At 49.9% G+C, this 27,619-nt stretch overlaps 1 protein-coding gene across 2 annotated transcripts; it reads left to right on the forward strand.

The window, feature by feature from the left end:
• Positions 1 to 4,753: 4,753 nt before the first annotated feature.
• LOC123378597 (E3 ubiquitin-protein ligase TRIM39-like) lies at positions 4,754 to 27,251 on the forward strand. 2 transcript variants are annotated; one of them, XM_045032619.1, is made up of 6 exons: positions 4,754 to 4,770; positions 7,192 to 7,322; positions 11,656 to 11,801; positions 22,501 to 22,727; positions 23,244 to 23,426; positions 26,640 to 27,251. In XM_045032619.1, the coding sequence occupies exons 5-6, from the start codon at positions 23,405 to 23,407 to the stop codon at positions 27,143 to 27,145; spliced, it is 528 nt and encodes a 175-aa protein (XP_044888554.1). In that variant the 5' UTR covers positions 4,754 to 4,770; positions 7,192 to 7,322; positions 11,656 to 11,801; positions 22,501 to 22,727; positions 23,244 to 23,404; the 3' UTR covers positions 27,146 to 27,251. The 2 variants fall into 2 exon arrangements, with proteins under 2 accessions (XP_044888554.1, XP_044888555.1); XM_045032620.1 differs by lacking the exons at positions 11,656 to 11,801; positions 22,501 to 22,727 and having other exon boundaries at positions 7,192 to 7,315.
• The last annotated feature ends 368 nt before the right edge of the window (positions 27,252 to 27,619 follow it).

A 27,619-nucleotide genomic window follows, 5' to 3' on the forward strand; every position in this document is an offset into this window, starting at 1 on the left:
CACCCGGCCCCAAATACTGGTGGAGCTGGGCCCCTGGGCTCCAAATACTGCTGGTGCCCGAGCACCACGTGGCTATGGAACTCGCCGCCCATGCCCAGTTGTATCTCTGCGGCTCTGGCAAAGGGGCCAGCAATGTGGGGATCCATGGGGAAAACATGGTGGGTACTGAGCACCCATCGGCAGCCAGCCCCTCCCTCCTCCCAGCACCTCCCTCCCACAGGTGAACCCACCTCTCAACTCCTCCCCTCCCCTCCAGCACCTCCAGCCCACCACAATCACATTGGCGGCTCATAGTCATCCTGTGGTCAACCAATACTCCGCGGTCCTTCTCCTCCTCCATTACTTCCAACTGATGCCTCCCCAGCTTATAACAATAGTTCTTGTTCTTAATCCCGAAATGCATGACCTTGCACTTTTCACTATTAAATTTCATCCTATTACTATTACTCCAGTTTACAAGGTCATCCAGATCTTCCTGTATGATATCCCGGTCCTTCTCTGTGTTAGCTTTGTGTCATCTGCAAACTTTATTAGCACATTCCCACTTTTTGTGCCAAGGTCAGTAATAAAAAGATTAAATAAGATTGGTCCCAAAACTGATCCCTGAGGAACTCCACTAGTAACCTGCTTCCATCTGACAGTTCACCTTTCTGTACGACCTGCGGTAGTCTCCCCTTTAACCAGTTCCTTATCCACCTTTCATTTTTTAATATTGATCCCTATCTTTTCCAATTTAACTAATAATTCCCCATGTGGAACCGTGTCAAATGCCTTACTGAAATCAAGATAAATTAGATCCACTGCGTTTCCTTTGTCTAAAAAAATCTGTTACCTTCTCAAAGAAGGAGGTCAGGTTGGTTTGACACGATCTACCTTTTGTAAAACCATGTTGTATTTTGTCCCAATTACCATTGACCTCAATGTCCTTAACTACCCTCTCCTTCAATTTTTCTTCCAATACCTTGCATACTACTGATGTCAAACTAACAGGCATGTATTTACCCGGATCACTTTTTTTTCCTTTCTTAAAAATAGGAACTATGTTAGCAATTCTCCAGTCATACGGTACAACCCCTGCGTTTACTGATTCATTAAAAATTCTTGCTAATGGGTTTGCAATTTCATGTGCCAGTTCCTTTAATATTCTTGGATGAAGATTGTCTGGGCCCCCTGATTTAGTCCCATTAAGCTGTTTACTCTCCTGTGTGTGTTGGGTGGGGGGGGGGCGGTTTCAATAATCCTATCAATGTGCTGCTTGTGTCCCTTGTGTTCTCACATGGAGCTCTACTCCTCCCTTCCGCAAGTCCTCTCCCGATGGAGCTTCCTGCAGGACCGAGGTGCCCCAGGGCTGGGGTCTTCCTGCTCTAGAATCAGATGAGCTCACACACATTAACAGAGCATGTCTGAGAGGACTGGGTAATCAGCACTCACAAGCTGACCCCTTGTATGTTCCTGGGTTGAACAGCAAGTTCAGACTGTTACTCCCATAGGCCTTTGGACTCAGAGGCTGGGCTAAACTGCACTTTTTAACCTGCCACCCTCGTATGCCAGGCTCAGCACATCCTTATCCCCATTTTCATGCCACTTGATGAGCAAACCCCACAGGATTTTTGGGCGCTGCAGGGATCTTTAGCTTAGGTACAAACAGGGGTGAGCTGGAGCCGGTTCGCACGGGTTCGCGCGAACCCGTTGTTAAATTTAGAAGCGGTTTTAGAACCGCTTGTTAACTAGCTTCCCTGTGAGGGAAGCTTTGATGGGCTCTGCCTGGGAAGCCTGTAATTCCTCCTCCCGGCCGCCGGGGGGCGCTGCGTGGCGCTGCGAGAGCCATGTGAGCTGCTGCTGCTGCCCCGTGAGTCCCCGGCTGCGTCCTGCTGCTCCCAGCCCCCCCCCCCCCCGTGTGAGTGTCTGCGCCCCTCCCCCGCCTTCCCTGCCCCCAGCCAGCCCCTCCCCCCAGCCACCCTCTGCCCCCAGCCCCACCCTCCCCCCAGCCAGCCCCTCCCCACAGCCGCCCTCTGCCCACAGCCACCCTCTGCCCCCAGCCAGCCCCAGCCCCCCGCCACCCTCTGCCCCCAGCCAGCCCCAGCCCCCAGCCACCCTCTGCCCCCAGCCAGCCCCTGCCCCCTGCCAGCCCCAGCCGCCCCCTGCCCCACCCCCTGCCCACAGCCACCCGCAGCCAGCCCCTGCCCACAGCCGCCCCTGCCCGCAGCCAGCCCCTGCCCCCAGCCACCCACAGCCAGCCCCTGCCCGCAGCCAGCCCGCAGCCACCCCCTGCTCCCAGCCAGCCCCTGCCCGCAGCCAGCCCCTGCCCACAGCCACCCCCTGCCCTGCCCACAGCCGCCCTCTGCCCCCAGCCAGCCCCTGCCCCCAGCCACCCTCTGCCCGCAGCCAGCCTCTGCCTGCAGCCCCTGCCACAGCCACCCCCTGCCTGCAGCCAGCCTCTGCCCACAGCCGCCCGCAGCCACCCCCTGCCCACAGCCACCCGCAGCCCGCCCGTCTGCATCACCTGCCCACAGCCAGCCCGTGTCACTCCCTGCCTCCAGCTAGCCCTGCCCCACGCCCCTATCTGCAGCCAGCCCCACATCCACTGGTGCCCTGCAGTTCCCAGGGCAGTAACCCTGCACACGTGCTTTAATGAGGGGGAGGCAGGGAGCAGCTGGGACCCACACATGTGCACACCCTAAAGTGACCAGACAGCAATTGTGAAAAATCGGGACGGGGGTGAGGGGTAATAGGAGCCTATATAAGAAAAAGACCCAAAAATTGAGACTGTCCCTGATCACCACCCACATATTTGAAACGGAGCTCATTTCTAGTTCAGCCCCATCTTTTTAAAAAAGAACTTTAGGTAGGGTTAAAATACATCTGAATTTCCCTGGACATGTCAGGCTTTTCGGTTCTTAATCACCTCCTGGGAAAATATGGACGTATGGTAACCCTATTGGTACAAAAAATACATGCTGTCGCACATCCCTTAAATCAGAACTTTTTATAGGGAACCCGTTGTTAAATCAGAACTTTTTATAGGGAACCCGTTGTTAAGATTTTGGCAGCTCATCACTGGGTACAAAGTGTGTTGCTGCAGAATGAATGGGGAAGCCAAACACACCCACGGGACGGGGACGGGGTGGGGCGGGGCAGGGGGGAAGAGAGACGGGGCGGGGGGAGAGAAAGAGAGAGAGGCAACCAGCTTAACCATGTAAGTTATTTATCTCCAGGTAGTAACCATACCAGGGGAGCCAAACAACAAAACAGTTACAAAATTAAATCTAACTTAAATGTGATTACAAAAGTCAGGGCTAGCAAACCCTCACCCATCCCGTAAGGCAGGGTCAGGGGGCTACACCTAGAGAGAGCTGGAGCTCACCACTCCGTGAAGCTTGAACTGATCAGGGATCCCAGGTGGTGTTGGTAGCTGAGAGTCCAGAGGGCGGGAGACAGGCAGAGCTCCCAGCACAGTTATTAAGGAAAAGATGAATTCCCCATGGAACTGATGCAGAGTTTGTAGCCAGGCATGAGAACACCTACTTGAGCCTGAATAGGGGTTTCATAGTTAACAAACAATGGTTCAAGGGAGAAGACTAGATTTGTTTATGGGTAACCTGATGACTCAAAGGAGTATCCCAAAGTTGTTCTGTTCAGGCTAGATGATAGGAGCTGATCATTCCTGGCTATGGGCAGTGTTGCTTCCAGGGAGCTCATAATGCAATTAGGCAGCTTCAGTCTTTTGGATACCAGCAAAGGATTTATTACTAGAATTGACCTGGTAATTCCTGGGCTGGGTGTATGCAAGTGTGGGCTCATGAACTTCTGGAGCAGAGATTTCCCATCATGCAATGCTTCCCCACTTTTCGGGTCCCAGAGTTCAGTGTGGTTCTTACCTTGGAGTTTCTGTTTTCCATTCTGTATGCTAATGGGATGCCTCCCTGTCCCATCTTTGATGCAAATGAGGCTAGGGGAGTCTCCTCAAACCTATCACCCGTGTCTGGAGGGGCTTAGGTGTGTCTCCCACCACCTTTTCATTGCTTTTTGTAAGTCTTTCTTCTGATCAAGCAGAGGCTGGGGAGGGGTGGGGGGTACTTCCTGAGTAAGACAGGCTGGGTACAATGCCCTGGTTCCCCAAGAACACAGAGCTGGTAGGTAACACACCCCAGCACCTCCAGTTTCAATGCCTCCAGAGACACGGGAGTGAGTGATGTGTCAATATGTCATTGACATAGATTTATAGATTTCAAGGCCAGAAAGGACAGCTGTGAGTATCTTGTCTGACCCCATGTACAACACATGCCGGAGACCTGCCCCAAAAGAAATCCCAGGGCAGATCTTTTAGAAAAACATCCCCTCGTGACTTAAAAATTGTCAGTGATGGAGAATCCACCATGACCCTTGTTGTTTAAGTTGTTCAAATATATAATTATTCTCACTGTTAAAATGTTATGCCTTATTTACAGTCTGAGTTTGTCTAGCATCATCAACTGTCAGCCTTTGGATACTGTTTCACCTTTCTCTGCTAAATTGAAGAGTCCATTATTAAACATTTGTTCCTCCTGTAGCCACTTATAGACCCTATGTCATAAACAGATAGTTAAGGGTTAATGCCTCTTTTATCTGTAAAGGGTTAAGAAGTTCACCTAGCCTAGCTGACACCTGACCAGAGGAACCAATGGGGGAACAAGATGTTTCAAAAGGAAGGAGGGAAGTTTTCCTTTGTTTAGTCAGTTTCAGTTTCAGCCGGAGTGAAAAAGATCAAGGAACCAGCCTCTTATCAGAGTAGTAAGTTTTAGAAAGGAATAAATAGGTTTATGTTTATTTTCTTTTGTAACTTGTCTTGGTGCAATTAGGGGAATTATTAAATTGGGTATTCTTGTGTGTATTAAGGGTTTTGCCCAGGGGAACATCCTGTGTTTTCTATCTATTGTCTGTGAGATTAGCTGGTATGCTGTCTCCCAGGTTTTTTTTCCTTTCTTTTACCTTTCTTTTCTTTAATTAAAAGCCTTCTTTTTAAGAACCTGATTGATTTGCCCCCTGTTTTTTAGATCCAAGGGAATTGGATCTGGACTCACCGGGGAATTGGTGGAGGAGTCTCTCAAGGCTACCCAGGGAGGGGAAGGTTTTGGGGGGAAAGAGAGTGTTCCAGGTACTCAGAAATCTGGATGGTGGCAGCGAGACCAGATCTAAGCTGGTAATTAAGCTTAGAAGTGTCCATGCAGGTCCCCACATCCGTACCCTAAAGTTCAGAGTGGGGGTGAGACCTATGACATGGTGAGCAACGGAGGGATTTTAAAGGAACCTAGACAGATTTTTTTTCCCCTCCTTTGAGATGCTGGAGAAGCAGTGAAGGAGAGATACCCTGAAGGCAAACAGATAAAGTTTTTCTAACAAGGCTTTGGTTCCTCTGGTCAGGTGTCAGCTAGGCTAGGTGAACTTCTTAACCCTTTACAGATAAAAGAGGCATTAACCCTTAACTATCTGTTTATGACACCCTAATCAAGTGACCCCTGAACCTTCTCTTGGAATGAGCTCCTTGAGTCTGTTGCTATAAGGCAGGTTTTCTAACCCTTCAGTCATTCTCTCATGGCTCTTCTCTTACCCCTCACCAGTTTATCAATCTCCTTCTCGAACTGTGAGCACCAGCTGTGGACCCAGGATTCCAGCAGCAGTCGCACCAGTGTCAATACAGAGATAAAATAACCTCTCTCCTCCTACTCGAGATTCAGGCCTAAGAGCAGGAGAACTGTGTAGACCCATGCCAAGGTGGGGAAGGGGACAAGGTCTGACGCCAGAGGAGGTGCACTCAGAGAGACTAGGGAGGGGACAGCATAGTCATCGGCCCTGTGATTATGAATAAAATGCAAGGCCTGCTCCAACCAAAACACAAGTTGAAAGCCCTGAAGTTGATTTAAATCTTACCATTTAATGAGGGCTCCTACAGTAATTGTGTCATGCTCTTTTTTCTTTCTAATGGCTTTTAAATAGTGATGATTTGAAAGCACAGTGCTTAAAAACCAACAGCATTACGTATTTTAACTTGATTAGAATTGGGTGAGTAATTGCGTTTGGGGTTCAGAGGCTGTTCCAAAAAAATCAAAAGAACAAAAATCAGTCCAGGTAAAAAATAATCCACATTTTTTCAGACTTTTTGGTGAACCAAAGAAGTTTCTTCAGAGTGCTCCAAAGCAGGGATTCGAATCTCAGAGCTTGTCTATACCACGCAGCTTTTAGCGACGAGGCTCTGTCGACACACCTTGTCGCTAAAAGTCAGCGTGTGTGAACACTCTGTGTCAGCACTTTGTCGACACTTTTGTCAATAAAATACTTCCAGCCCCACAAGTGGCGTTCAGTTTGTCAGCAGGAGAGCACTTCGGCCAACAAAGCCGCATTAACATTGCCGTTTGCGTTGAGCAGAATGTTTGTCTTTTGTGGGCACTTTTCTAAGCACCTGCAAAAGACAAGTTTTGTTGACAGCTTGCCAGTGTAGACAAACTCTCAGACTCCCATATCTAAGGCAAGAGCATTCACCCTTAGACTAAAGGTCAGAAAGAGAGTGTGAAATGCCACCAGCCCCACCTCCAACTCCATCTGCTCCTCCTCTGTCAGTTTTGTCACTGGTCAAAACCATTCCTGTGAAATGTACAGATTGTTTCGGGTTGACCAAAGCTGCATTTTTTCAGTGAATAAACTATTTGTCTGGATGTGGGAGGGAAGAGGGGAAGCACCCTGCTCTGATTGTGATACTAATGTGTGGACATGTCAGCAGGACAGGGGTGCAATGCAGAGTTACCTCTCAACAGGAGGAAATTCATCAGGAATTGTCTTGGCTGTTAATAAAGCAACACAGGCCTTGATTTTTTGTTTATTGCCTGTGATCTGTTCATGACTTTTACTAAAAATACCTGTGACTAAATCTTAGCCTTACCCAGGAATCAGTGCAAACACTTCTAAGCGCCATAGCTAGAGGGCCGAGCTCTGTTGTGGTCCCCAACCTTTTCAGTGCAAATGGATTTTCTGGTGATTCCTCTGTGGGGCTGGGCTGCTTCTGACCTGTGCTGGGGCAGACATGTGCAGGGGTCATGTACAATCCCGAAGGAGGCCTGGGGTGGGGGGCAGAGGAGACGCTGCCATGAGGGGAGATGGGCCGGGCTGGGGCTTTTACGTTCCTTCAAATGGCTTTTCATGTTTTTTCATTTTCCTCAGCTTCGGCCAGGTCCTGCCCATTGACGCCCAGAACTGACCGGCTGCGATGTTCAAAGCTGTTCCCGTTACCGACAGCCAGAGAAATGCCACTGAGTGGAGCCTCGGCTGGACAACACTTTCGGGGGTACAGGGTGAATTGCAGCTTCCTGCTTATAGTGCAGGGGAGCCCTGTCTGTGCCCACTCCAGGGAAATTGGTCCCAAATCACCTGCTGTTCTTGGCTGCCTGACCAAGCTGGAAAGCAGCACACTGCTGCCCACGGCCCTCTCCCCCACCTCTCTCTACCCACGGAGCAGGGCTGCTTTCGTCCTCACCCCGACTCAGACCACCCCTTGGCCGTCTCGGGGGCTGCAGGCTCAGCGCTGCACTGACACCCAGGTGGCCAGGCACTCACAAACCCACCAGTGTCAGCGGGGCCATCAGCCCTCCAGCCACTGCCTGATCTGCTGAGCCAGTGCGAACGGCTGCAGAGGGGCCCCCTCTGGGTATGTCTGCACTGCATTGTGAAGCTGGATTTCTGGGACCCAGGCTTGTGGAGTCAGTTTTTCCAAGCTGGACGTCAGTGTCCACACTGCAAACCTGGGTTTTAGAATTGCTGGATCCAGGTCAAAGCCATATGAACAAGTCCATACTGTTTGGGAGGAGGGATGGCTCAGTGGTTTGAGCACTGGTCTGCTAAATCCAGGGTTGTGAGTTCAGCCCTTCAGGGATCTGGGGCAAAACCAGTACTTGGTCCTGCTAGTGAGGGCAGGGGGCTGGGCTCAATAACCTTTCAGGATCCCTTCCAGTTATAGGAGAGATAGGTATATTTCCATATATTAGCATATTAACCAGCCAGAGCTTCCGGCTTGGGTCTGTGGCGAGAGCTGTGTCCACACTGCAAAATGACAGGCCTTGGACCCAAGTCACAGTGGATCACAGGCTCTGACGCATCCCCCAGCAGGGTTCTAGCACCCAGATCCCGAGTGCTTGCTGACCTGAGTCAGAACGATGTCCGTGTGTGTGGATAGAAGGGGGGCTTGGCATCAAACCGGAGTCAGAGCCCAGGCTTGGTTTGCAGTGCAGAGATACACCCCACTGGCTTAGCTTCCAGCATCCCACGACAGCTCAGGATGATCAGTCAGTTTCATTCAGGGCCCTAACCCACCAGTGGTGTAACTTGGATTTAGCTCCATTGCCTCCAGCAGAGCTAAAAGCATAAACCTCTGCGTGCCTCAGTTTCCCCTATATTTATGGCAGGCGGGGATCTGGGGTGGAATAGCTGCCCACCCAAAAGAAGAACTGGTTTTATTGCAGCTGCAGAAATAGTTCACTGCCCCAGAGAACACAGACATTGCTGGCCAGAAAATCAATCCTTGTGTTGTTCAATTTTTGTGTTTATTTGAACAATCCACAGTGCACTTCGCTTTGTAGGGGCTGGACTTCCCCGAAGTGGGCTGGTTTACAGCCAGGAGAACTGGCCCAAGCTGAAATTGCAGCACAGAGTATTTCCAAAAGAAAACATGACCCGTGGTGCCCTGGCTACGCTGCATCTGCCATGAATCGATTGCCCAGCTAAATGAACCCAACATGGAGATTTCAAAGGAGCTCAGCTGGGTCTTGCAGTGCTTGAGGGGACCACAGCCTCCCTCTGATGATACCCAGCAAAGCCTGTCTCCAAGGGGACCCATCACAGCCTCTCTCCAATGGCAGTCTTGAAACCAGCCCATGCAGCCTCTCAGTGGCCCAGCAGTAGATTGACGCAGACCAGTCATCACTAGGTAGCGGTTTGTCCCAGCTGGACATGGCACCTGCATCCCCCCCGAGCTCACATTTGGGCCACTCCCCTGGCCAGACACACGGGGGGAAAAGAGTGACCCACGGCACCAGCAGGGCTGTAATAGTCCCCTGAGGCCTCAGGCCTGGTAGGGAAGTAGGCACGACGGGGCCCTGATCTCGCGTGTCTGTGCTGCGCCTGGCGCCATGGGGCCCTGATCTCAGTCACTAATAATTAATTATTAACTACTAGGGCTGTCGATTAATCACTGTAAACACCTGTGATGAACTGAAAACAAAATTGACATGTTATTTTTTATTGCGTTAGTCGCATACCTGTGGGTGGGGAGGGAGGCATCGGCAGCAGGGGGACTGAAGCCCCAGCCCACAGCTGTGTGGGCTTTGGGGGGCTGGAGCCCCATGCCCCGAGAGTGGCTGAAGCCACAAGCCCCACAACCAAAAGGGGCTGGAGCCCCATGCCCTGAGGGCTGCTGAAGACACAAGCCCAGCATCCTGAGCTGGGCTGAAGCCCAGAGCCCCCATCCCTGAACCTATATTTGAAAATAGAGAACCCCCCCAAAATATTTCAATAAATGGTATATTCTGATATTGTTTAACAGGATGATTAAAACTGCGATTAATTTTTTAATCACCTGACAGTCCTATTTACTAGTGAGTGAGACTCATAACCCTGGGACACCTTCACCAAACCCTTGACCATGGCTTATTCCATTTTTCTCTTCCAAAGACACTGAGGTGCCCCGGTGCCATGCAGCAAATCACATCGAGGACTGGGACTTTGCTCTTCAGCAGCCTGCTTTTTAAATGGCATGTATACCATGGATTTCTACTGAACCTGGTCCCCATGTTAGCAGGGAGGGGAGCATAGCTTGCAGCTGTGAGCCGTGGGTGCCAGTCACAGTTCCAGAGTGAACGTTTGTTCAGAGTGGAGTTTTGCATCTGTAACTTACCCCTGGGTTGGGTCTGGCTGCAGGGACTGAATTTGGAACTGCGTTAGCTTGAGAGAGGAGCTGTAGACACAGATAACACCTATACCTCTCCTAGCCACTAGAGAGAGTGATAGGTCACCCTTGGGTACCATGGGCTCCCTCCCTCCTCCCAGTGCCTCCCGCCCGCTGCGATCAGCCATTTTGCAAAGCGCCGGAGGCTCAAGTGGGGGGGGGGGGGAGTGAGGATATGGCTCACTCAGGGGAGGGGCAAGAAGAGGCAGTGGTGACTTGGGGAAAGGGGTGGAGTGGGGGGCGGAGCCTGGGACAGAGCCAAGGGTCCAGCACCCCCTGACTGGCACTGGTGTCTCCTAGAATAAAGGACACGGCGACTAGCTGGTGTGGAAATTTTTAATAAAAATGTTTCTGACACCATCTAATACTGAGTGGCAAGTGCAGTTGGGAAAGAAAATACACCGGTGAAAATCGAGGCTTCCAACAGGAGGTGGAGAATAAGTACTTTTCCCTTGAATGTAATGGTGAGGCCATGTGTCTTCTTTGCCACATGTGTGTGTCTCAGTTCAAATCTTCAAACTTGCAGTGTCATTTCGCTTCTAGCCATGCACATGTGGATCAAGAATTCCCACCAGGTTCTGAACTCTGCACTTTGCAACTGAAAACTTTGAAAAAACAAAAAGATGTAGAAGCCCAGTTCTGTTTGAATTCCGTCCGTCTGCCTCCTGTTCGGCACCGTTTCCCATCAGCCTTTCCTGTAATTGGTCACTGTGACGTTTTATGATCTTTTCCTCACTTTTCACTGCTCAGCCCATGGTTAGGGTAGGTTTGAGGCCCAGTTACCACAACATAATCCAGTGTCGCTCCCCCAGCAGAACAAGCATCTGGTGGGACAAGCGCAGGGTCTGACTGATCATCCTCTCTGGGGATGGCTTGGAATTCCCCTCCCAAGTGAGACTGGCAGTGACCTTGGGAGCCGTTTCCCTTTCTTGGCTGCAAGGGATGAGGGTCACTCGCCAGGATTATCTGGGCATCTCTCACTTAACCAGTTCCCTGCCATTGCAGTGAACTCAGGCACTGATGCATCTCGGGTCCCCCTAGCTACTCCCCATGGCATGTAAGTTGAGTCTTCTGTGAGCTGTGACACTGATTGTTGGGTGTAGTGTGTGGGTGCTGGAGGGAGGCCTACTGGGGGTGAGACTAGCTGAGCTGGTGGGTCCTTCTGGGGTTAAATTCTATGACTTTGACTGTGTGGTTTTCTGAGCTAGGGGCCAATAATCATTGCAATTCAGTGACAGCTGGATGCCCGGCTTCCTTAGCCTGTGTTGATGATCCCAGCCCATGGTTAAAGTGACCTTTCCCATCACATTTGTCCTGCTTTGGACGATTCCAAAATCTAAGCTGAGCACAGCATCACCTTCCATACTAGCACAACCGGGTGTAGGCCTATTCCACCAATTCCCCTGAATCAGGCCCTGTGCCTAACAGGGCCCCGCGCCCAGTGAGAATCCCTTCCCTGGCTAGAGGCGCCTTTTTAATTTTTACTCACCTGGCGGCGCGCTGGGTCTTCAGCAGCACTTTGGCAGTGGGTTCTTCACTTGCTTTGGGTCTTCAGCAGCGGGTCCTTCAGTGTCGCCGAGGACCTGGAACGAGTGAAGGACCCGTCGCCGAAGTGCCCCCGAAGACTTGGAGCACTGTCCAGTGAGTACAAACCCCACATGTTTTTTTACATGTGTTTTTTTTTCCAGTCATCCCTGCCGGCCGTCGAAACTGTTCGAATTGGGCCCTGCACTGCCTAAAGCCGGCCCTGGCTGCAGGGAATACATCACCTCTCTCTATGTGAGATCGACGCATGTGTATCTATCATTCTCTATAGAGATAGAAAGAGAGTCAGGTACCTTTATTTGCTATTTTTCTCACTGTCTCTGATACTATGGGATAATATTAAAATGGAAAAAAGTCAGTGATGGTTCTGAAGGAGATTAGAGCGAGACAATGTCAGATAGGAAACAGTCAGTATGAAAGTTTGAGAGTTCACTGAAATAGCTGAAAGCTAAGAAATAAAAATGATGACACAAGATGACAAAGCACCAGGTTTAATTTTTAAAGCAAATTTTCCTTAACATTTTCTACTGATTCCCAGGCAAATTTCCGTCTATGCAGAGCCCTTCCCTGCTATGGTGACACTGAATGCAGGATGTCAAGTAACGGCAAGTCCCGCAGCCCTGCTACCCCGGATGGAGCCACGCGGCCCAGCTACCCCGGCTAAAGCCTCGCAACCCGGCAGCCCCGCTCTCCTGGCCGGAGCCCCGCAACCCCGTGGTCCTGCTCCCCCAGCTGGAGCCCTGCTCTCCCGGCTGGAGCCCTGCGGCCCCGCTACCCCGGCCGGAGCCCCGCAGCACCGCTCTCCCAGGCCGGATCTCCGCAACCCCGCAGGCCTGCTCTCCTGGCTGAGCGGGGCAAGTCCCGCGGCCCTGCTACCCCGGCCGGATCCCCACATCCCTGCTCCTTCTGCCGGAGCCCCACAACCCCGCAGCCCCAGTCCCCTGGCCCAAGAGTGGCAAGTGCGGCTGCCCATCTCCCGCGGCCGGAGCCCTGCAACCCCGCGGCCCCGCTACCACCACCAGAGCACGGAAATCTGAAGTGCTGCCCGGAGAGAACATGCCCCACGAATCGGGCCCCGCACTGGCTAAAGCCGGCCCTGCATACAAGGGAGTTTTTCATCCATTATCACAGCAATCGCTGACATAACGATATCCCTCCCCAGTTATGGAACTTGCAGGCAAAATGACATCGCTCCCCGGATCTTCTCCTTCTCCACTCCATGCTTGTTACCATCCTATCTTTACAGAACATGATTCTCAGCTGCCCTCGATGGCACCTCTCCTCCTTGGATCAAACACTCGCTGGTGATTAGAGACGGCCATTAACCCATTTCAGGATAACAACACCCCACCGGTTCCACCCACTGTCATAAGAACATAAGAAAGTCCGTACCGGGTCAGACCAAAGGTCCATCTAGCCCAGTATCTGTCTACCGACAGTGGCCAATGCCAGGTGCCCCAGAGGGAGTGAACCTAACAGGCAATGATCAAGTGATCTCTCTCCTGCCATCCATCTCCATCCTCTGACGAACAGAGGCTAGGGACACCATTCTTACCCATCCTGGCTAATAGCCATTTATGGACTTAGCCACCATGAATTTATCCAGTCCCCTTTTAAATCAGGATTTGGGGACTTCAACAGCTGAGTCAAGGGAGAGAATTATTTCAGGAGTGGGTGGGTCAGCTTTTGTGGCCTGCATCTTGCGGGAGGTCAGACTAGATGATCATAATGGTCCCTTCTGATCTTAAGTTCTATGATTCTATGATTAAACATTGTTATAGTCCTAGCCTTCACAACCTCCTCAGGTAAGGAGTTCCACAAGTTGACTGTGCGCTGTGTGAAGAAGAACTTCCTTTTATTTGTTTTAAATCTGCTGCCTATTAATTTCATTTGGTGACCCCTAGTTCTTGTATTATGGGACTAAGTAAATAACTTTTCCTTATCCACTTTCTCAACATCACTCATGATTTTATATACCTCTATCATGTCCCCCCTTAGTCTTCTCTTTTCCAAGCTGAAGAGTCCTAGCCTCTTTAATCTTTTCTCATATGGGACCCTCTCTAAACCCCTAATCTTTTTAGTTGCCCTTTTCTGAACCTTTTCTAGTGCTAGAATATCTTTTTTGCGGTGAGGAGACCACATCTGTACACAGTATTTGAGATGTGGGCGTACCATGGATTTATATAAGGGCAATAATATATTCTCAGTCTTATTCTCTATCCCCTTTTTAATGATTCCTAACTTCCTGTTTGCTTTTTTGACCACCTCTGCACACTGCGTGGACATCTTTAGAGAACTATCCACGATGACTCCAAGATCTTTTTCCTGACTCGTTGTAGCTAAATTAGCCATCATATTGTATGTATAGTTGGGGTTATTTTTTCCAATGTGCATTACTTTACATTTATCCACATTACATTTCATTTGCCATTTTGTTGCCCAATCACTTAGTTTTGTGAGATCTTTTTGAAGTTCTTCACAATCTGCTTTGGTCTTAACTATCTTGAGTAGTTTAGTATCATCTGCAAACTTTGCCACCTCACTGTTTACCCCTTTCTCCAGATCATTTATGAATAAATTGAATAGGATTGGTCCTAGGACTGACCCTCGGGGAACACCACTAGTTACCCCTCTCCATTCTGAGAATTTACCATTAATTCCTACCCTTTGTTCCCTGTCCTTTAACCAGTTCTCAATCCATGAAAGGACCTTCCCTTTTATCCCATGACAGCTTAATTTACGTAAGAGCCTTTGGTGAGGGACCTTGTCAAAGGCTTTCTGGAAATCTAAGTACACTATGTCCACCGGATCCCCCTTGTCCACATGTTTGTTGACCCCTTCAAAGAACTCTAATAGATTAGTAAGACACAATTTCCCTTTACAGAAACCATGTTGACTATTGCTCAACAGTTTATGTTTTTTCTATATTGTTTCAACTAATTTGCCCAGTACCGACGTTAGACTTACCGGTCTGTAATTGCAGCGATCACCTCTAGAGCCCTTTTAAAATATTGGCGTTACGTTAGCTAACTTCCAGTCATTGGGTACCGAAGCCGATTTAAAGGACAGGTTACAAACCTTAGTTAATAGTTCCGCAACTTCACATTTGAGTTCTTTCAGAATTCTTGGGTGAATGCCATCTGGTCCCGGTGACGTGTTAATGTTGAGTTTATCAATTAATTTCAAAACCTCCTCTAGTGACACTTCAATCTGTGACAGTTCCTCAGATTTGTCACCTACAAAAGCCAGCTCAGGTTTGGGAATCTCCCTAACATCCTCAGCCGTGAAGACTGAAGCAAAGAATCCATTTAGTTTCTCCGCAATGACTTTATCATCTTTAAGCGCTCCTTTTGTATTTTGATCATCAAGGGGCCCCACTGGTTGTTTAGCAGGCTTCCTGCTTTTGATGTACTTAAAAAACATTTTGTTATTACCTTTGGAGTTTTTGGCTAGCCGTTCTTCAAACTCCTCTTTGGCTTTTCTTATTACACTCTTGCACTTAAGTTGGCAGTGTTTGTGCTCCTTTCTATTTGCCTCACTAGGATTTGACTTCCACTTTTTAAAGGAAGTCTTTTTATCTCTCACTGCTTCTTTTACATGGTTGTTAAGCCACGGTGGCTCTTTTTTAGTTCTTTTACTGTTTTTCTTAATTTGGGGTATACATTGAAGTTGGGCCTCTATTATGGTGTCTTTAAAAAGGGCCCATGCAACTTGCAGGGATTTCACTTTAGTCACTGTACCTTTTAACTTTTGTCTAACTAACCCCCTCATTTTTGTATAGTTCCCCCTTTTTAAATTAAATGCCACAGTGTTGGGCAGTTGAGGTTTTCTTCCCACCACAGGGATCATAGAATCATAGAGTCATAGAATTCAAGATCAGAAGGGACCATTATGATCATCTAGTCTGACCTCCTGCAAGATGCAGGCCACATAAGCCAATCCACCCACTCCTGAACTAATTCTCTCCATTGACTCTGCTGTTGAATGCTCCAAATCGTGATTTAGAGACTTCAAGTAGCAGATAATCCACCAGCAAGCGACCCCTGCCCCATGCTTCGGAGGAAGGCGAAAAACCTCCAGGGCCACTGCCAATCTACCCTGGAGGAAAATTCCTTCCCGACCCCAAATATGGCGATCAGCTGAACCCCAAGCATGCGGGCAAGACTCTCTAGCCAGACCCTCTGAAAAAGGCTAACAATATCCCAACATTGACCCTTTGTACTAATTACCAGTGTGGCACGTTATTGACCTATTGACTAAACCCATTATCCTATCATACCATCCCCTCCATAAATTTATCCAGCTTAATCTTAAAGTCATGGAGGTCCTTCGCCCCCACTGTTTCCCTCGGTAGGTTGTTCCAGAATTGCACTCCTCTGATGGTTAGAAACCTTCGTCTAATTTCAAGCCTAAATTTCCTAACTGACAATTTATATCCGTTTGTCCTCGTGTCCACATTAGCACTGAGCTGAAATAATTCCTCTCCTTCCCTGGTATTTATCCCTCTGATATATTTAAAGAGTGCAATCATATCTCCTCTTGTCCTTCTTTTGGTTAAGGAAAACAAACCGAGCTCCTCAAGTCTCCTTTCATACGACAGGCCTTCCATTCCTCGGATCATTCTAGTGGCCCTTCTTTGAACTCGTTCCAGTTTGAATTCATCCTTCTTAAACATGGGAGACCAAAACTGCACACAATACTCCAAATGAGGTCTCACCAAAGCCTTATATAACGGGACTAGCACCTCCTTATCTCTACTAGAAATACCTCGCCTAATGCATCCCAAGACCACATTAGCTTTTTTAATGGCCACATCACATTGCTTACTCATAGTCATCCTACGATCAATCAGGACTTCTAGGTCCTTCTCCTCCTCCGTTACTTCCAACTGGTGCGTCCCCAGCTTATAACTAAAATTCTTGTTAGTCATCCCTAAATGCATAACCTTACACTTCTCATTATTGAATTTCATCCTGTTACTAATACTCCAGTTTACAAGGTCGTCCAAATCTCCCTGGAGGATATCCCGATCCTTTTCCGAATTGGCAATACCTCCCAACTTGGTGTCATCCGCAAACTTTATCAGCCCACTCCTACTTTTGGTTCCGAGGTCAGCGATAAATAGATTAAATAAAATCGGACCCAAAACCGAACCTTGAGGAACTCCACTGGTAACCCCCCTCCAACCCGACAGATCACCCTTCAATACGACCCTCTGCAGTCTCCCCTTTAACCAATTCCTTATCCACCTCTGGATTTTCATTTCAATCCCCATCTTTTCCAATTTAACCAGTAATTCCTCATGCGGTACCATATCAAACGCCTTACTGAAATCAAGATATATTAGATCCACCGCATTTCCCTTGTCTAAAAAATCTGTTACTTTCTCAAAGACGGAGATCAGGTTGGTTTGACACGATCTACCTTTCGTAAAACCATGCTGTAATTTGTCCCAGTTGCCATCAGCCTCAAGGTCCGTAACCACTCTCTCCTTTATAATTTTTTCCATGACTTTGCATACTACAGATGTTAAACTAACAGGCCTGTAGTTACCCGGGTCACTTTTTTTCCCCTTCTTGAATATAGGAACTATATTAGCTAATCTCCAGTCGAACGGTACAATCCCCGAGTTTAGAGATTTATTAAAAATCATCGCTAACGGGCTTGCAATTTCACTCGCCAATTCCCTTAATATTCTAGGATGAAGATTATCCGGGCCCCCCGATTTACTTCCGTTAAGCTGTTCAAGTTTGGCTTCTACCTCAGATACCGTAATGTCTACCCCCATATCTTCATTCCCATCAGTCCCTCTACCACTATTCCTTAGCCCTTCATTAGCCTCATTGAAAACCGAGGCAAAATATTCGTTTAGATATTGTGCCATGCCAAGATTATACCTAATCTCCACTCCGTTTAAAGTTTTAAGCGGTCCCACTTCTTCCTTCTTGGTTTTCTTCCCATTTATATGGCTAAAAAACCTTTTGCTATTGGTTTTAATCCCCTTCGCTAGGTCCATCTCCACCCGGCTCTTTGCCTTTCTCACTGCTTCCCTACACCCTCTGACCTCAATAAGGTAGGTTTCTTTGCTGATCCCTCCCATTTTCCAGTCCTTGTACGCTTTTTTTTTTTCTTAATCACCCCTCTGAGACCCTTGCTCATCCAGCTTGGTCTAAAACTGCTACCTACGAACCGTTTTCCCTTTCTCGGGAAAACGGTTCGTAGGTAGCAGTTTTAGACCAAGCTGGATGAGCAAGCGTCTCAGAGGGGTGATTAATGCTATTAACAATGCTATTAATGCTATGTTGAATGCTATTGTATTATGGTCACTATTTCCAAGCGGTCCTGCTATAGTTACCTCTTGGACCAGCTCCTGCGCTCCACTCAGGATTAAATCTAGAGTCGCCTCTCCTCTTGTGGGTTCCCGTACCAGCTGCTCCATGAAGCAGTCATTTAAAGTATCGAGAAATTTTATCTCTGCATTTCGTCCTGAAGTGAAATGGTCCCAGTCAATATGGGGATAATTGAAATCCCCCACTATTATTGGGTTTTTAATTTTGATAGCCTCTCTAATTTCCCTTAGCATTTCATCATCACTATTACTGTCCTGGTCAGGTGGTCGATAATAGATCCCTAATGTTATAATAGAGCATGAAATTTCTATCCATAGAGATTCTATGGAACATGTGGATTCACTTAAGATTTTTACTTCATTTGAATCTACACTTTCTTTCACATATAGTGCCACTCCTCCCCCTGCACGGCCTGTTCTGTCCTTCCGATATATTTTGTACCCCGGAATGATTGTGTCCCATTGATTGCTCTCAGTCCACCAGGTTTCTGTGATGCCTATTATATCTATATCCTCCTTTATCACAAGGCACTCTAGTTCACCCATCTTATTATTTAGACTTCTGGCATTTGTGTACAAGCACTTTAAAAACTTGTCCCTGTTTATTAGCCTGCCTTTTTCTGATGTGCCAGTTTCTTTTTTATGTGACTATCATCTGATCCGGCCCTTACATTATACTTTTCAGTCCTCTGCTCCTGACTATAACCTGGAGATTCTCTATCATCAGACTCTCCCCTAAGAGAAGTCTGTGTCCGATCCACACGCTCCTCTGCAGCAGTTGGCTTTCCCCCATCTCCTAGTTTAAAAACTGCTCTACAACCTTTTTAATGTTTAGTGCCAGCAGTCTGGTTCCACTTTGGTTTAGGTGGAGCCCATCTCTCCTGGATAGGCTCCTCCCATCCCATAAGTTTCCCCATTCCTAATGAACGTAAACCCCTCCTCTCTACACCATCGTCTCATCCACGCATTGAGACTCTGAAGCTCTGCCTGCCTACCTGGCCCAGCGCGTGGAACTGGGAGCATTTCTGAAAATGCCACCATAGAGGTCCTGGATTTCAGTCTCTTCCCTAGCAGCCTAAATTTGGCTTCCAGGACATCTCTCCTACCCTTCCCTATGTCATTGGTACCTACATGTACCATGACCACCGGCTCCTTTCCAGCACTACACATAAGTCTGTCCTGATAGAGGTTCAGATGATGCCCCCATGACTGGCTTTCCCTAGACAGAAAGAAAAGAAATGACGTAACCAAGTACAATTTATACCAGCACCATTAGTCACCTGTTCACATGGCTCTTTCTATCAGGACGTTTTCACGTCACCAGCCCAACTCCATTTCACTCCCATCCCAATCTCCCTGGAGCTTTCCTCTCCAGCCCAATGGCCTTTCACCGGCTCCCAGGAAGTCTCTATTGCTGCCGAGGAGTCTGAGAGGTGGGACAGACTCAGCCAGTTCTGCTCTAATGGGAATTCGTCCCTGCCCCGACTCTTCCGGCCTCGACTTCCACATCCACGTTCTGTTCCAGCTGCCGAGCACCCTCTCCCCTGGTATTGTTATAATTTTAAATCAGTGAGCTGGAAGGTTCTGCAGGGTCGCTGCAGGCCCACAGCCCAGGTTTCTAACACGCCAACCCCCCCGTTATCCATTGCACCACACAGCCCTTCAGAGGGATTGAGCCAGGTTGGGTTCTCCTGTCTCTCACCCCTAGAACCCACACTCCTCTCCCAGGGACCTGGTCATCGCAGGCTACAGCTGACACGTTAATGCTGAGGAACCCGCTGGGAAAACGTGTGCCGACTCCTTCTCCAGAAAGGCGCTAGCAGTGACCGCTGCAGCTCAGAGAGTCAGAGGCTACGCCACAGGATCCTGCCATTTCAGTGAGGTTTTCACAAGGAGGTTTTTTAGCTCATGTTTTTAGCCCAAGCTGCAAAAAAAAAAAAAAAAAAAAAATCCCTGGCAGCACAATCGTGCCGCACCACTCTTCGGCAAGTACATCGCTCTGAGAAGGACTGAGGAACCTGCCACCAAATTGCTGCTGAAGACCCCGAAGTGCCACCCCTATAGAGGCGGGAGGGCCGCCCCTTGGCAGGGCCAGCTTTAGCCAGTGCGGGGCCTGATTCGTGGGGCATGTACTCTCTGGGCAACACTTAGCATTTCCGCACTCCAGCAGTGGTAGCAGGGCCACGTGGTAGCGGTCCGTGGGGTTGCGGGGCTCTGGCCATGTGAGTGGGGCAGCCGCACTTGCCCCTCTCGGGCCTGGGGACCGGGGCTGCTGGGTTGCGGGGCTCCGGCTGGGAGACCGGGGCTGCGGGGCCGCGGGAGTTGCCGCGCTCGGCTGGGGGAGCGTGACTGCAGAGATGCGGGGCTCTGGCCGGGGTAGGGGAGCCCCGGGGCTCCGGCTGGGAGAGTGGGGCTGCGGGGTTACGCGGCTCCGACCGCGGTAGCGGGGCCACGGGACTTGACGCGCTCGGCCGGGGGAGCGGGACCGCGGGGTTGTGGGGCTCCGGCCGGGAGAGCGGGGTTGCGGGGCTGCGGGGCTCAGGCCGGGGGAGCGGGACCACGGGGTTGCGGGGCTCTGGCTGGGAGAGCGGGGTTGTGGGGCTCTGGCCGGGGTAGCGGGGCTGCAGGACTTGCCGGGCTCTGGACGGGGGAGCGTGACCGTGGCGTTGCGGGGCTCCGGCGGGGGAGCTGGGCCACAAGGCAAAAGCTACATTAACATTGTTTCAGTCTGTGTGTTACTTGACATCGTGCATTCAGTGTCACCATAGAAGGGAAGGGCTCTGCAGAGACGCAAATTTGCCTGGGCATCAGTAGAAAATGTTCGTAAAATTTGCTTTAAAAATTAAACCTGGCGCTTTGTCATCTTGTGTCATCGTTTTTATTTCTTAACTTTCAGCATCTGTCTCACATAGAGAGAGGTGATGTATTCCCCCCTTGGTATTGGCCTCACCAAGCACCTGCTTCTTTACCTGGTGCCTGGAGCCATCCCTGGACCCTGACACTCTGCTGATCACAGAGACTGAAAACGTTTCTGTTCCTGTGGTGCTCTGTCCGTGGGCAGCGACCTGGTGGGTTCCCAAGGGTGTGTCGAACACAGCCTCACCTTCCGTGGTAGGAAGCTTTTCCTCCAGTATCACAGCATTTGCTGGTATAATGAGAACCCTTCCCAATTATAAATACGTAGGAACGGCTATAATGGATCAGCCCCATGGTCCATCTAGCCACTGTCGTGTCTTCTGACAGTGGGCAATGCCAGGTGTTTCAGGGGGAATGAGCAGAATCGAGCAACTATCAAGTGATCCACCCCTGTTGTCCACTCCCAGCTTCTGGCACTCAGAGGTTCAGGGACACCCAGAGCATGAGGTTGTATCCCTGACCATCTTGGATAACAGCCATTGATGGACCTATCATCCCTTTAATTATCTAATCCCTTTTTGAACCAGGTCATACTTATGGCTTTCACAACATCCTCTGGCAAGGAGTTCCACAGGTTGCCTGTGTGTTGTGTGAAGAAATATTTCCTTTTGTTTGCTTTAAATCTGCAGCCTATTAATTTCCTCGGGTGAACTCTGGATCTTGTGTTATGTGGAGGGGTAAATAACACTTCTCTATTCATTTTCTCCACACCAGTCATGAGTTTGTAGGTCTCTGCTGTTCTATAGACCTTATGGTGCTCACTGTGTCTTCGCCAACTGCCCTCTGTGCTCATCTCCACCACATCTGTACACACACACACCTGCCCAGGGGCTGGAGGAGTTTGTCACCTCTCCTCCACCTTAATGTAGCTGAACAATTAATACATTAAATAACAGCAATGCTAATAATGTGTTAACGCTGCCAGTTTGCCAAACATCGCTCCCCACCTCAGATTGCCTCAGTGCCTGGCCCGGATCCAGCAGCTATGCTGTGATCAGGGCCGTCCCTAGCTATTCTGGGACCAACTCAGCTGTGAGCGGGCCCCAGGCCTCCACGGGGGTGGGGAGGGGAGGAGCGGGTCCCAGGTCTCTGCGGGGGGGGAGGGAGGGGGCCGATTTGGGGAAGAGGGGAGAACCACCCCCCAGCCCTCACCAGCGCTGCAGCTGGGGCCGGGTCTGCACTTCCTGCTGCCAGGAGTGCAGGCCCGGCCATGCTGGCTGCTGCAGAGCTCAGGGGAGTGGGGGCCATGGGGCTGGACAGGGGTGGGAAGAGGTGGGGCAGAGTGGAGGCAAGCCCAACCATGGAGAGAACCCAGGAGTCCTGGCTCCCAGCCCCCCCGCTCTAACCCACTAGACCCCACTCTCCTCCCAGAGCCGGGGAGAGAACCCTGGAGTCCTGGCTCCCAGCCCCCTGCTCTAACCCACTAGACCTCAATCCCCTCCCGGAGTCCAGGAGAGAACCCAGGAGTCCTGGCTCCCAGCCCCCCATCCCCGCTCTAACCACTAGACCCCACTCCTCCCCCAGAGCCAGGGAGAGAACCCAGGAGTCCTGACTGTTACAGCTGCCTCCACACCCAGAGGCACAAGACGCCGCTATCTCAGCGCAGGGGATTAGCTATCTCCTGTACCCAGGATTGCCTTGTCCCGAGCGCAATTAGATGTGACCTGTGACTGGGACGAAAGTCCGCCCTCCTTGTCGCGTTGCACTTTGAATTGTTTTCCAGGCAGCCCCCTCGGAGGGAACAGGACTGAACCCAGCAGGGTGGGAGATTGCCTGGCCCCCAGCCCCAAATCTTATTCCAACTGCCCAGCGCTGCTGAGCGCAAGGCCGGGCACCCAGCCACATCTCGGCAGGCGCTTCAGGGGCTGGGAACACGTGGGGATTGGAGAAGCAGCACCCAAAGGATCTGTACGGGCCAGGAGGCGACAGGCGGCAGCTGGGCCTGAGCAGGTAGGAAGGAATGAGGAGAGTCCCTCATAATCCGCAATTTGCCTGGGTGGACAGGGTGGGTCAGAGGATAGGGCACTAGGCTGGGAAGCAGGACTCCTGGGGTCCATCCCAGCTTTGGAGAGGGGAGTAGTGTGGTCTAGTGGGGGCCTGGGATCCAGGACTCCTGGGTTCTATCTCTGGAAGGGAAGTGGGTCAGAGCAGGGCAGCTGGGAGCCACGACTCCTGAGGTCCATCCCTGGTTTGGGGAAGGGAGTGGGGTTGAGCAGGGGGAGTTGGGGTCAGGTCTCCTGTGTGATCATAGTTAGTCTGTCTATGCCTCAGTTTTTCCTCCATAAAATGGGTGTCGTGGTCCCATGCCCTTATACGGGGGTTGTGCGGATAATTTAATCTTGGCTAAAGGGGGCCGGATAGTCTGGCAGCGGGGCTGGGGTGGCTCAAAGACATACCTACAAGTACACTAGAAAGGACAGTCCCATTTGGGATGGCGGCACAGAGAGTGAAAGCTCTGTCTGGCAGGTTCGTTCCCCAGCGGCGAAGATTCTCCTCCAAGGATCCACTCCGGAGAGCAGCTTTAGCGCCTGAGCCGGAGGCTGGTTGGTCACTGCAAATCCCATATCCCCCTTCGCCTGCCCACACCTGTCCTCACGGGCTCCGACTCCCAGCTGGGTTACACCAAGATGAAGATCTACGCAGAAAAAGGTAAGTCCTGCATGGTACCCAGGGTACCAAAGAAACAGACCCTGTGGGCCCCGGGGCAACTTCACGGTCCCTACACACCAGCTAGCCACACCGCGGAGACACCCCATTCTCCCACCCACTGCAGGGAGACGGACAGTTCTCACTGCACTCTGCTGTCCTGGGCCCAGGATACTGCATAGCCACCCCAAAGCCTGTCCCGCCTCCTCCCCCTTCCCAACCCATCCTGCCCTCTGCTGCCCGGTGCCCAGGATACTGCATAGCCAGCCCCAGCCGTCCCCTTCCTCACGCCACCCCACCCGACCTGTTACGCCTAGTGCCTATGATACAGTATAGCCGCCGCTCCCCACCCCACACTCTGCTGCCCCCTGGTGCCTATGATACAGTATAGCCGCCGCTCCCCACCCCACCCTCTGCTGCCCCCTAGTGCCCATTATACAGAATAGCCGCCGATCCCCACCCCACCCTCTCCTCCCCTAATGCCCATTATAAACTATAGCCGCAGCTCCCCCATCCCACCCTCTGCTGCCCCCTGGTGCCCATTATACAGTATAGCCGCCTTTCCCCACCCCCACCCTCTGCTGCCCCTAGTGCCCATTATACAGTATAGCCGCCCCTTCCCCACCCCCACCCTCTGCTGCCCCCTAGTGCCCATTATACAGTATAGCCGCCCCTTCCTTACCCCCACCCTCTTCTGCCCCTAGTGCCCATTTCACAGTATAGCCGCCCCTTCCGACCTGTCACAATCTGGGTCTTGAGGATACCTGCTCTCTCACAAGTCTCTGATTATACATAGCGCTGTCAAGGAATTGAAAAAATTGTGATTAATTGTGAAATTCATCACACTCTTAGACAATAATAGAATACCATTTATTTTAATATTTTTATGTTTTCTACATATTGAAATATATTAATTTCAACACAGAATACAAATGTATAGTGCTCACTGTATATATATATTTGGATTACAAATATTTCTACTGTAAAAAAACAAAAGAAATAATATTTTTCAATTCATCTAATAGAGGTACTGTAGTGCAATCTCTTTATCATGAAAGTTGAACTTGAAAATGTAGAATTATGTACAAAAAAACTGCACTCAAAACCAAAATAATGGAAACTAGAGCCTAAAGTCCACTGAGTCCTTCTTGTTGTTCAGTCAATCACTGAGACAAAGAAATTTGTTTACATATTCAGGAGAAAATGCTGCCTGCTTCTTGTTTATAATGTCACCTGAAAGTGAGAATAGTCATTCACATGTGACAGTTGTAGCCGACGATGCAAGATATTTACATGCCAGTCGATATTTACATTTCTTCACACTTCAACCACCATTCCAGTGGACATGCGTCCACACGGATGACAAGTTCTGCCTGATAACAATCCAAAGCAGGACAGACCAACACATGTTCATTTTCATCAACTGAGTCAGATGCCAGCAGCAGAAAGTTGATTTTCTTTTTTGGTGGTTTGGGTTCTGTAGTTTCCGCATCAGAGTGTTGCTCTTTTAAAACTTCTGAAAGAATGTTCCACTCCTCATCCCTCTCAGATTTTGGAAGACACTTCAGATTCTTAAACCTTGGATGAGTGCTGTAGCCAGGGCTGGCTCTAGACCCCAGCGCGCCAAGCGCGTGCTTGGGGCGGCATTTTCCCGGCAGGGCGGCAGGCGGCTCCGGTGGACCTCCCGCAGGCATGACTGAGGAGGGTTTGCTGGCCCCGCGGCTTGGGTGGAGCATCCGCAGTCATGCCTGCGGGAGGTCCACCAGAGCCGCGGGACCAGCGGACCCTCTGCAGGCACGTCTGCAGGAGGTCCCCCGGAGCTGCGGGACCGGCGACCGCCAGAGCGCGCCCCGTGGCGCGCCGCCCTGCTTGGGGCAGCGGAAATCCTAGAGCCGCCCCTGGCTGTAGCTATCTTTAGAAACCTCACATTGGTACCTTCTTCGTGTTTTGTCAAATCTGCAATGAAAGTGTTCTTAAAACGAACATGTCCAGCACATCCGAGTCATCATCTGAGACTGCTGTAAGATGAAATATATGGCAGCATGCGAGTAAAACACAGAGCAGAAGAAATACAATTCTTCCCTAAGGAGTTCAGTCACAAATTTAATGCATTTTTTTTAACGAGTGTGATCAGCATGGAAGCATGTCTTCTGGAATGGTGGTCGAAGCAGGAAGGAGCATAAGAATGTTTAGCATATCTAGCATGATGTTGTGAAGGCTAGGACTATAACAGCGTTTAAAAGAGAACTGGATAAATTCGTGGTGGTTAAGTCCATAAATGGCTATTAGCCAGGATGGGTAAGGAATGGTGTCCCTAGCCTCTGTTTGTCAGAGGATGGAGATGGATGGTAGGAGAGAGATCACTTGATCATTGCCTGTTAGGTTCACTCCCTCTGGGTCACCTGGCATTGGTCACTGTCAGTAGACAGATACTGGGCTAGATGGACCTTTGGTCTGACCCGGTACGGATTTTCTTATGTTCTTATGTAAATACCTTGTGATGCCAGCTACAACAGTCCCATGCGAACACCTGTTCTCACTTGCAGGTGACATTGTAAATAAGAAGTGGGCAGCATTATCTCCCTCAAATGTAAATAAACTTGTTTGTCTTAGCGATTAGCTGAACAAGCAGTGGGACTGAGTGGACTTGTAAACTCTAAAGTTGTACATTGTTTTGTTTTGGAGTGCAATTATGTAACAAAAAAACCCAACATTTGCAAGTTGCATTTTCATGATAAAGTGATTGCACTACAGTACTTTTATGAGGTGAATTTGAATATACTATTTCTTTTGTTTATCATTTTTACAATGCAAATATTTGTAATAAATAATAATATAAAGTGAGCACTGTACACTTTGTATTCCGTACTGTAATTGTAATCAATATATTTTAAAATGTAGAAGAACATCCAAAATATTTAATAAATTTCAATTGGTATTCTATTATTTAACAGTGCGATTAAAACTGTGATTAATCATGATTAATTTTTAAATCACATTTAATTTTTTGAGTTAATCGCGTGAGTTAACTGCGAGTAATCGACAGCCCTAATTGTAAATGTTTTTATGTTCTATGAGAGTCTCTGCCCAGGGTCCCTGTCCCCCAGAGCCCGAGAAAGGGGAATGGAGCAGCTCTTGTTTGAGCAACTGTAGTAGGCTTTGCTGCGTCTACCTGTTTGCCTAGGATCTCACCTGCTGGGTTGTCTCTCTCCGCAGAGGATGTCACTCTGGACCCAGACACAGCTCACCCCAGTCTGACCCTTTCCAAGGACAGGAGAAGTGTGACAGCCACAAACACAAGGCTGGCTCTGGCCAATGACCCGGGGAGATTCGATGTTTACTCCTGCGTGCTGGGCTCTGCTGGCTACATATCAGGGACACATTACTGGGATGTGGAGGTGGCCGGCACAGGGAGCTGGGCTCTGGGTGTCACCAGGGAGTCCGCCAGCAGGAAGGGCTGGTTCAATTTCAGTCCCGAGCAAGGCACCTGGGCCATCCAGCTCTCCATGGGCCAGTACCGGGAAGTCACCGCAGAATGGAGCCCGCTGGACCCGCCGCAGAGCCCCAGCAAAATCAGAGTGTATTTGGACTATGAAGGGGGGGATGTGTGCTTCTATGATGCAGACACCATGGCCCCCATCCACGCCTTCACCTCCTCCTTCCAGGGGAAGATCTACCCCTTCTTCTGGGTCTGGTCTGTAGGGGCTTCCCTTAGACTGTAACCGTAACATGTCTGGATTTTAGCCTGTAAACACCTCTGTTCTGCCTGCCACGCTGCCCCTTGTGCATGGATGGGACATGCCCCTTAATAAAACCAAGCAGCCGCTACCTCCTCCTTCCCCTTAATTGCCGTCTCTGCCACGATGCCTCCAGAGCTCAGGCTGGCGATCAGGGCTGGAAGGTGATCTGCTGTGACTATGACTCTTCTTCATCTTTCCTATCCTACTCTACCTCCAACTGAAAATAAATGCCCCTGGTCCCCCTGGAGCTAGCTAAGTTGGTCCAATCCTTCCCTGCACCGTGGAGACATGAGAAGTCTGGCTTAGCACAAACATTCCTTGTTTTGTTCTAGAGGGAATTGATATAGATCACATGGCAATGGGGTATAGGGTATAAACTGGCAATAAATACGCTGAGGCTGGAAATAAGGAGTGAGGTTCTGGAACAACCTCCCAGCTGGAATCGGGGGGTGGGGG

The sequence above is a fragment of the Mauremys mutica genome, chromosome 10 (genome assembly GCF_020497125.1).
Source record: "Mauremys mutica isolate MM-2020 ecotype Southern chromosome 10, ASM2049712v1, whole genome shotgun sequence".
NCBI classification, from domain to species: domain Eukaryota; kingdom Metazoa; phylum Chordata; order Testudines; family Geoemydidae; genus Mauremys; species Mauremys mutica.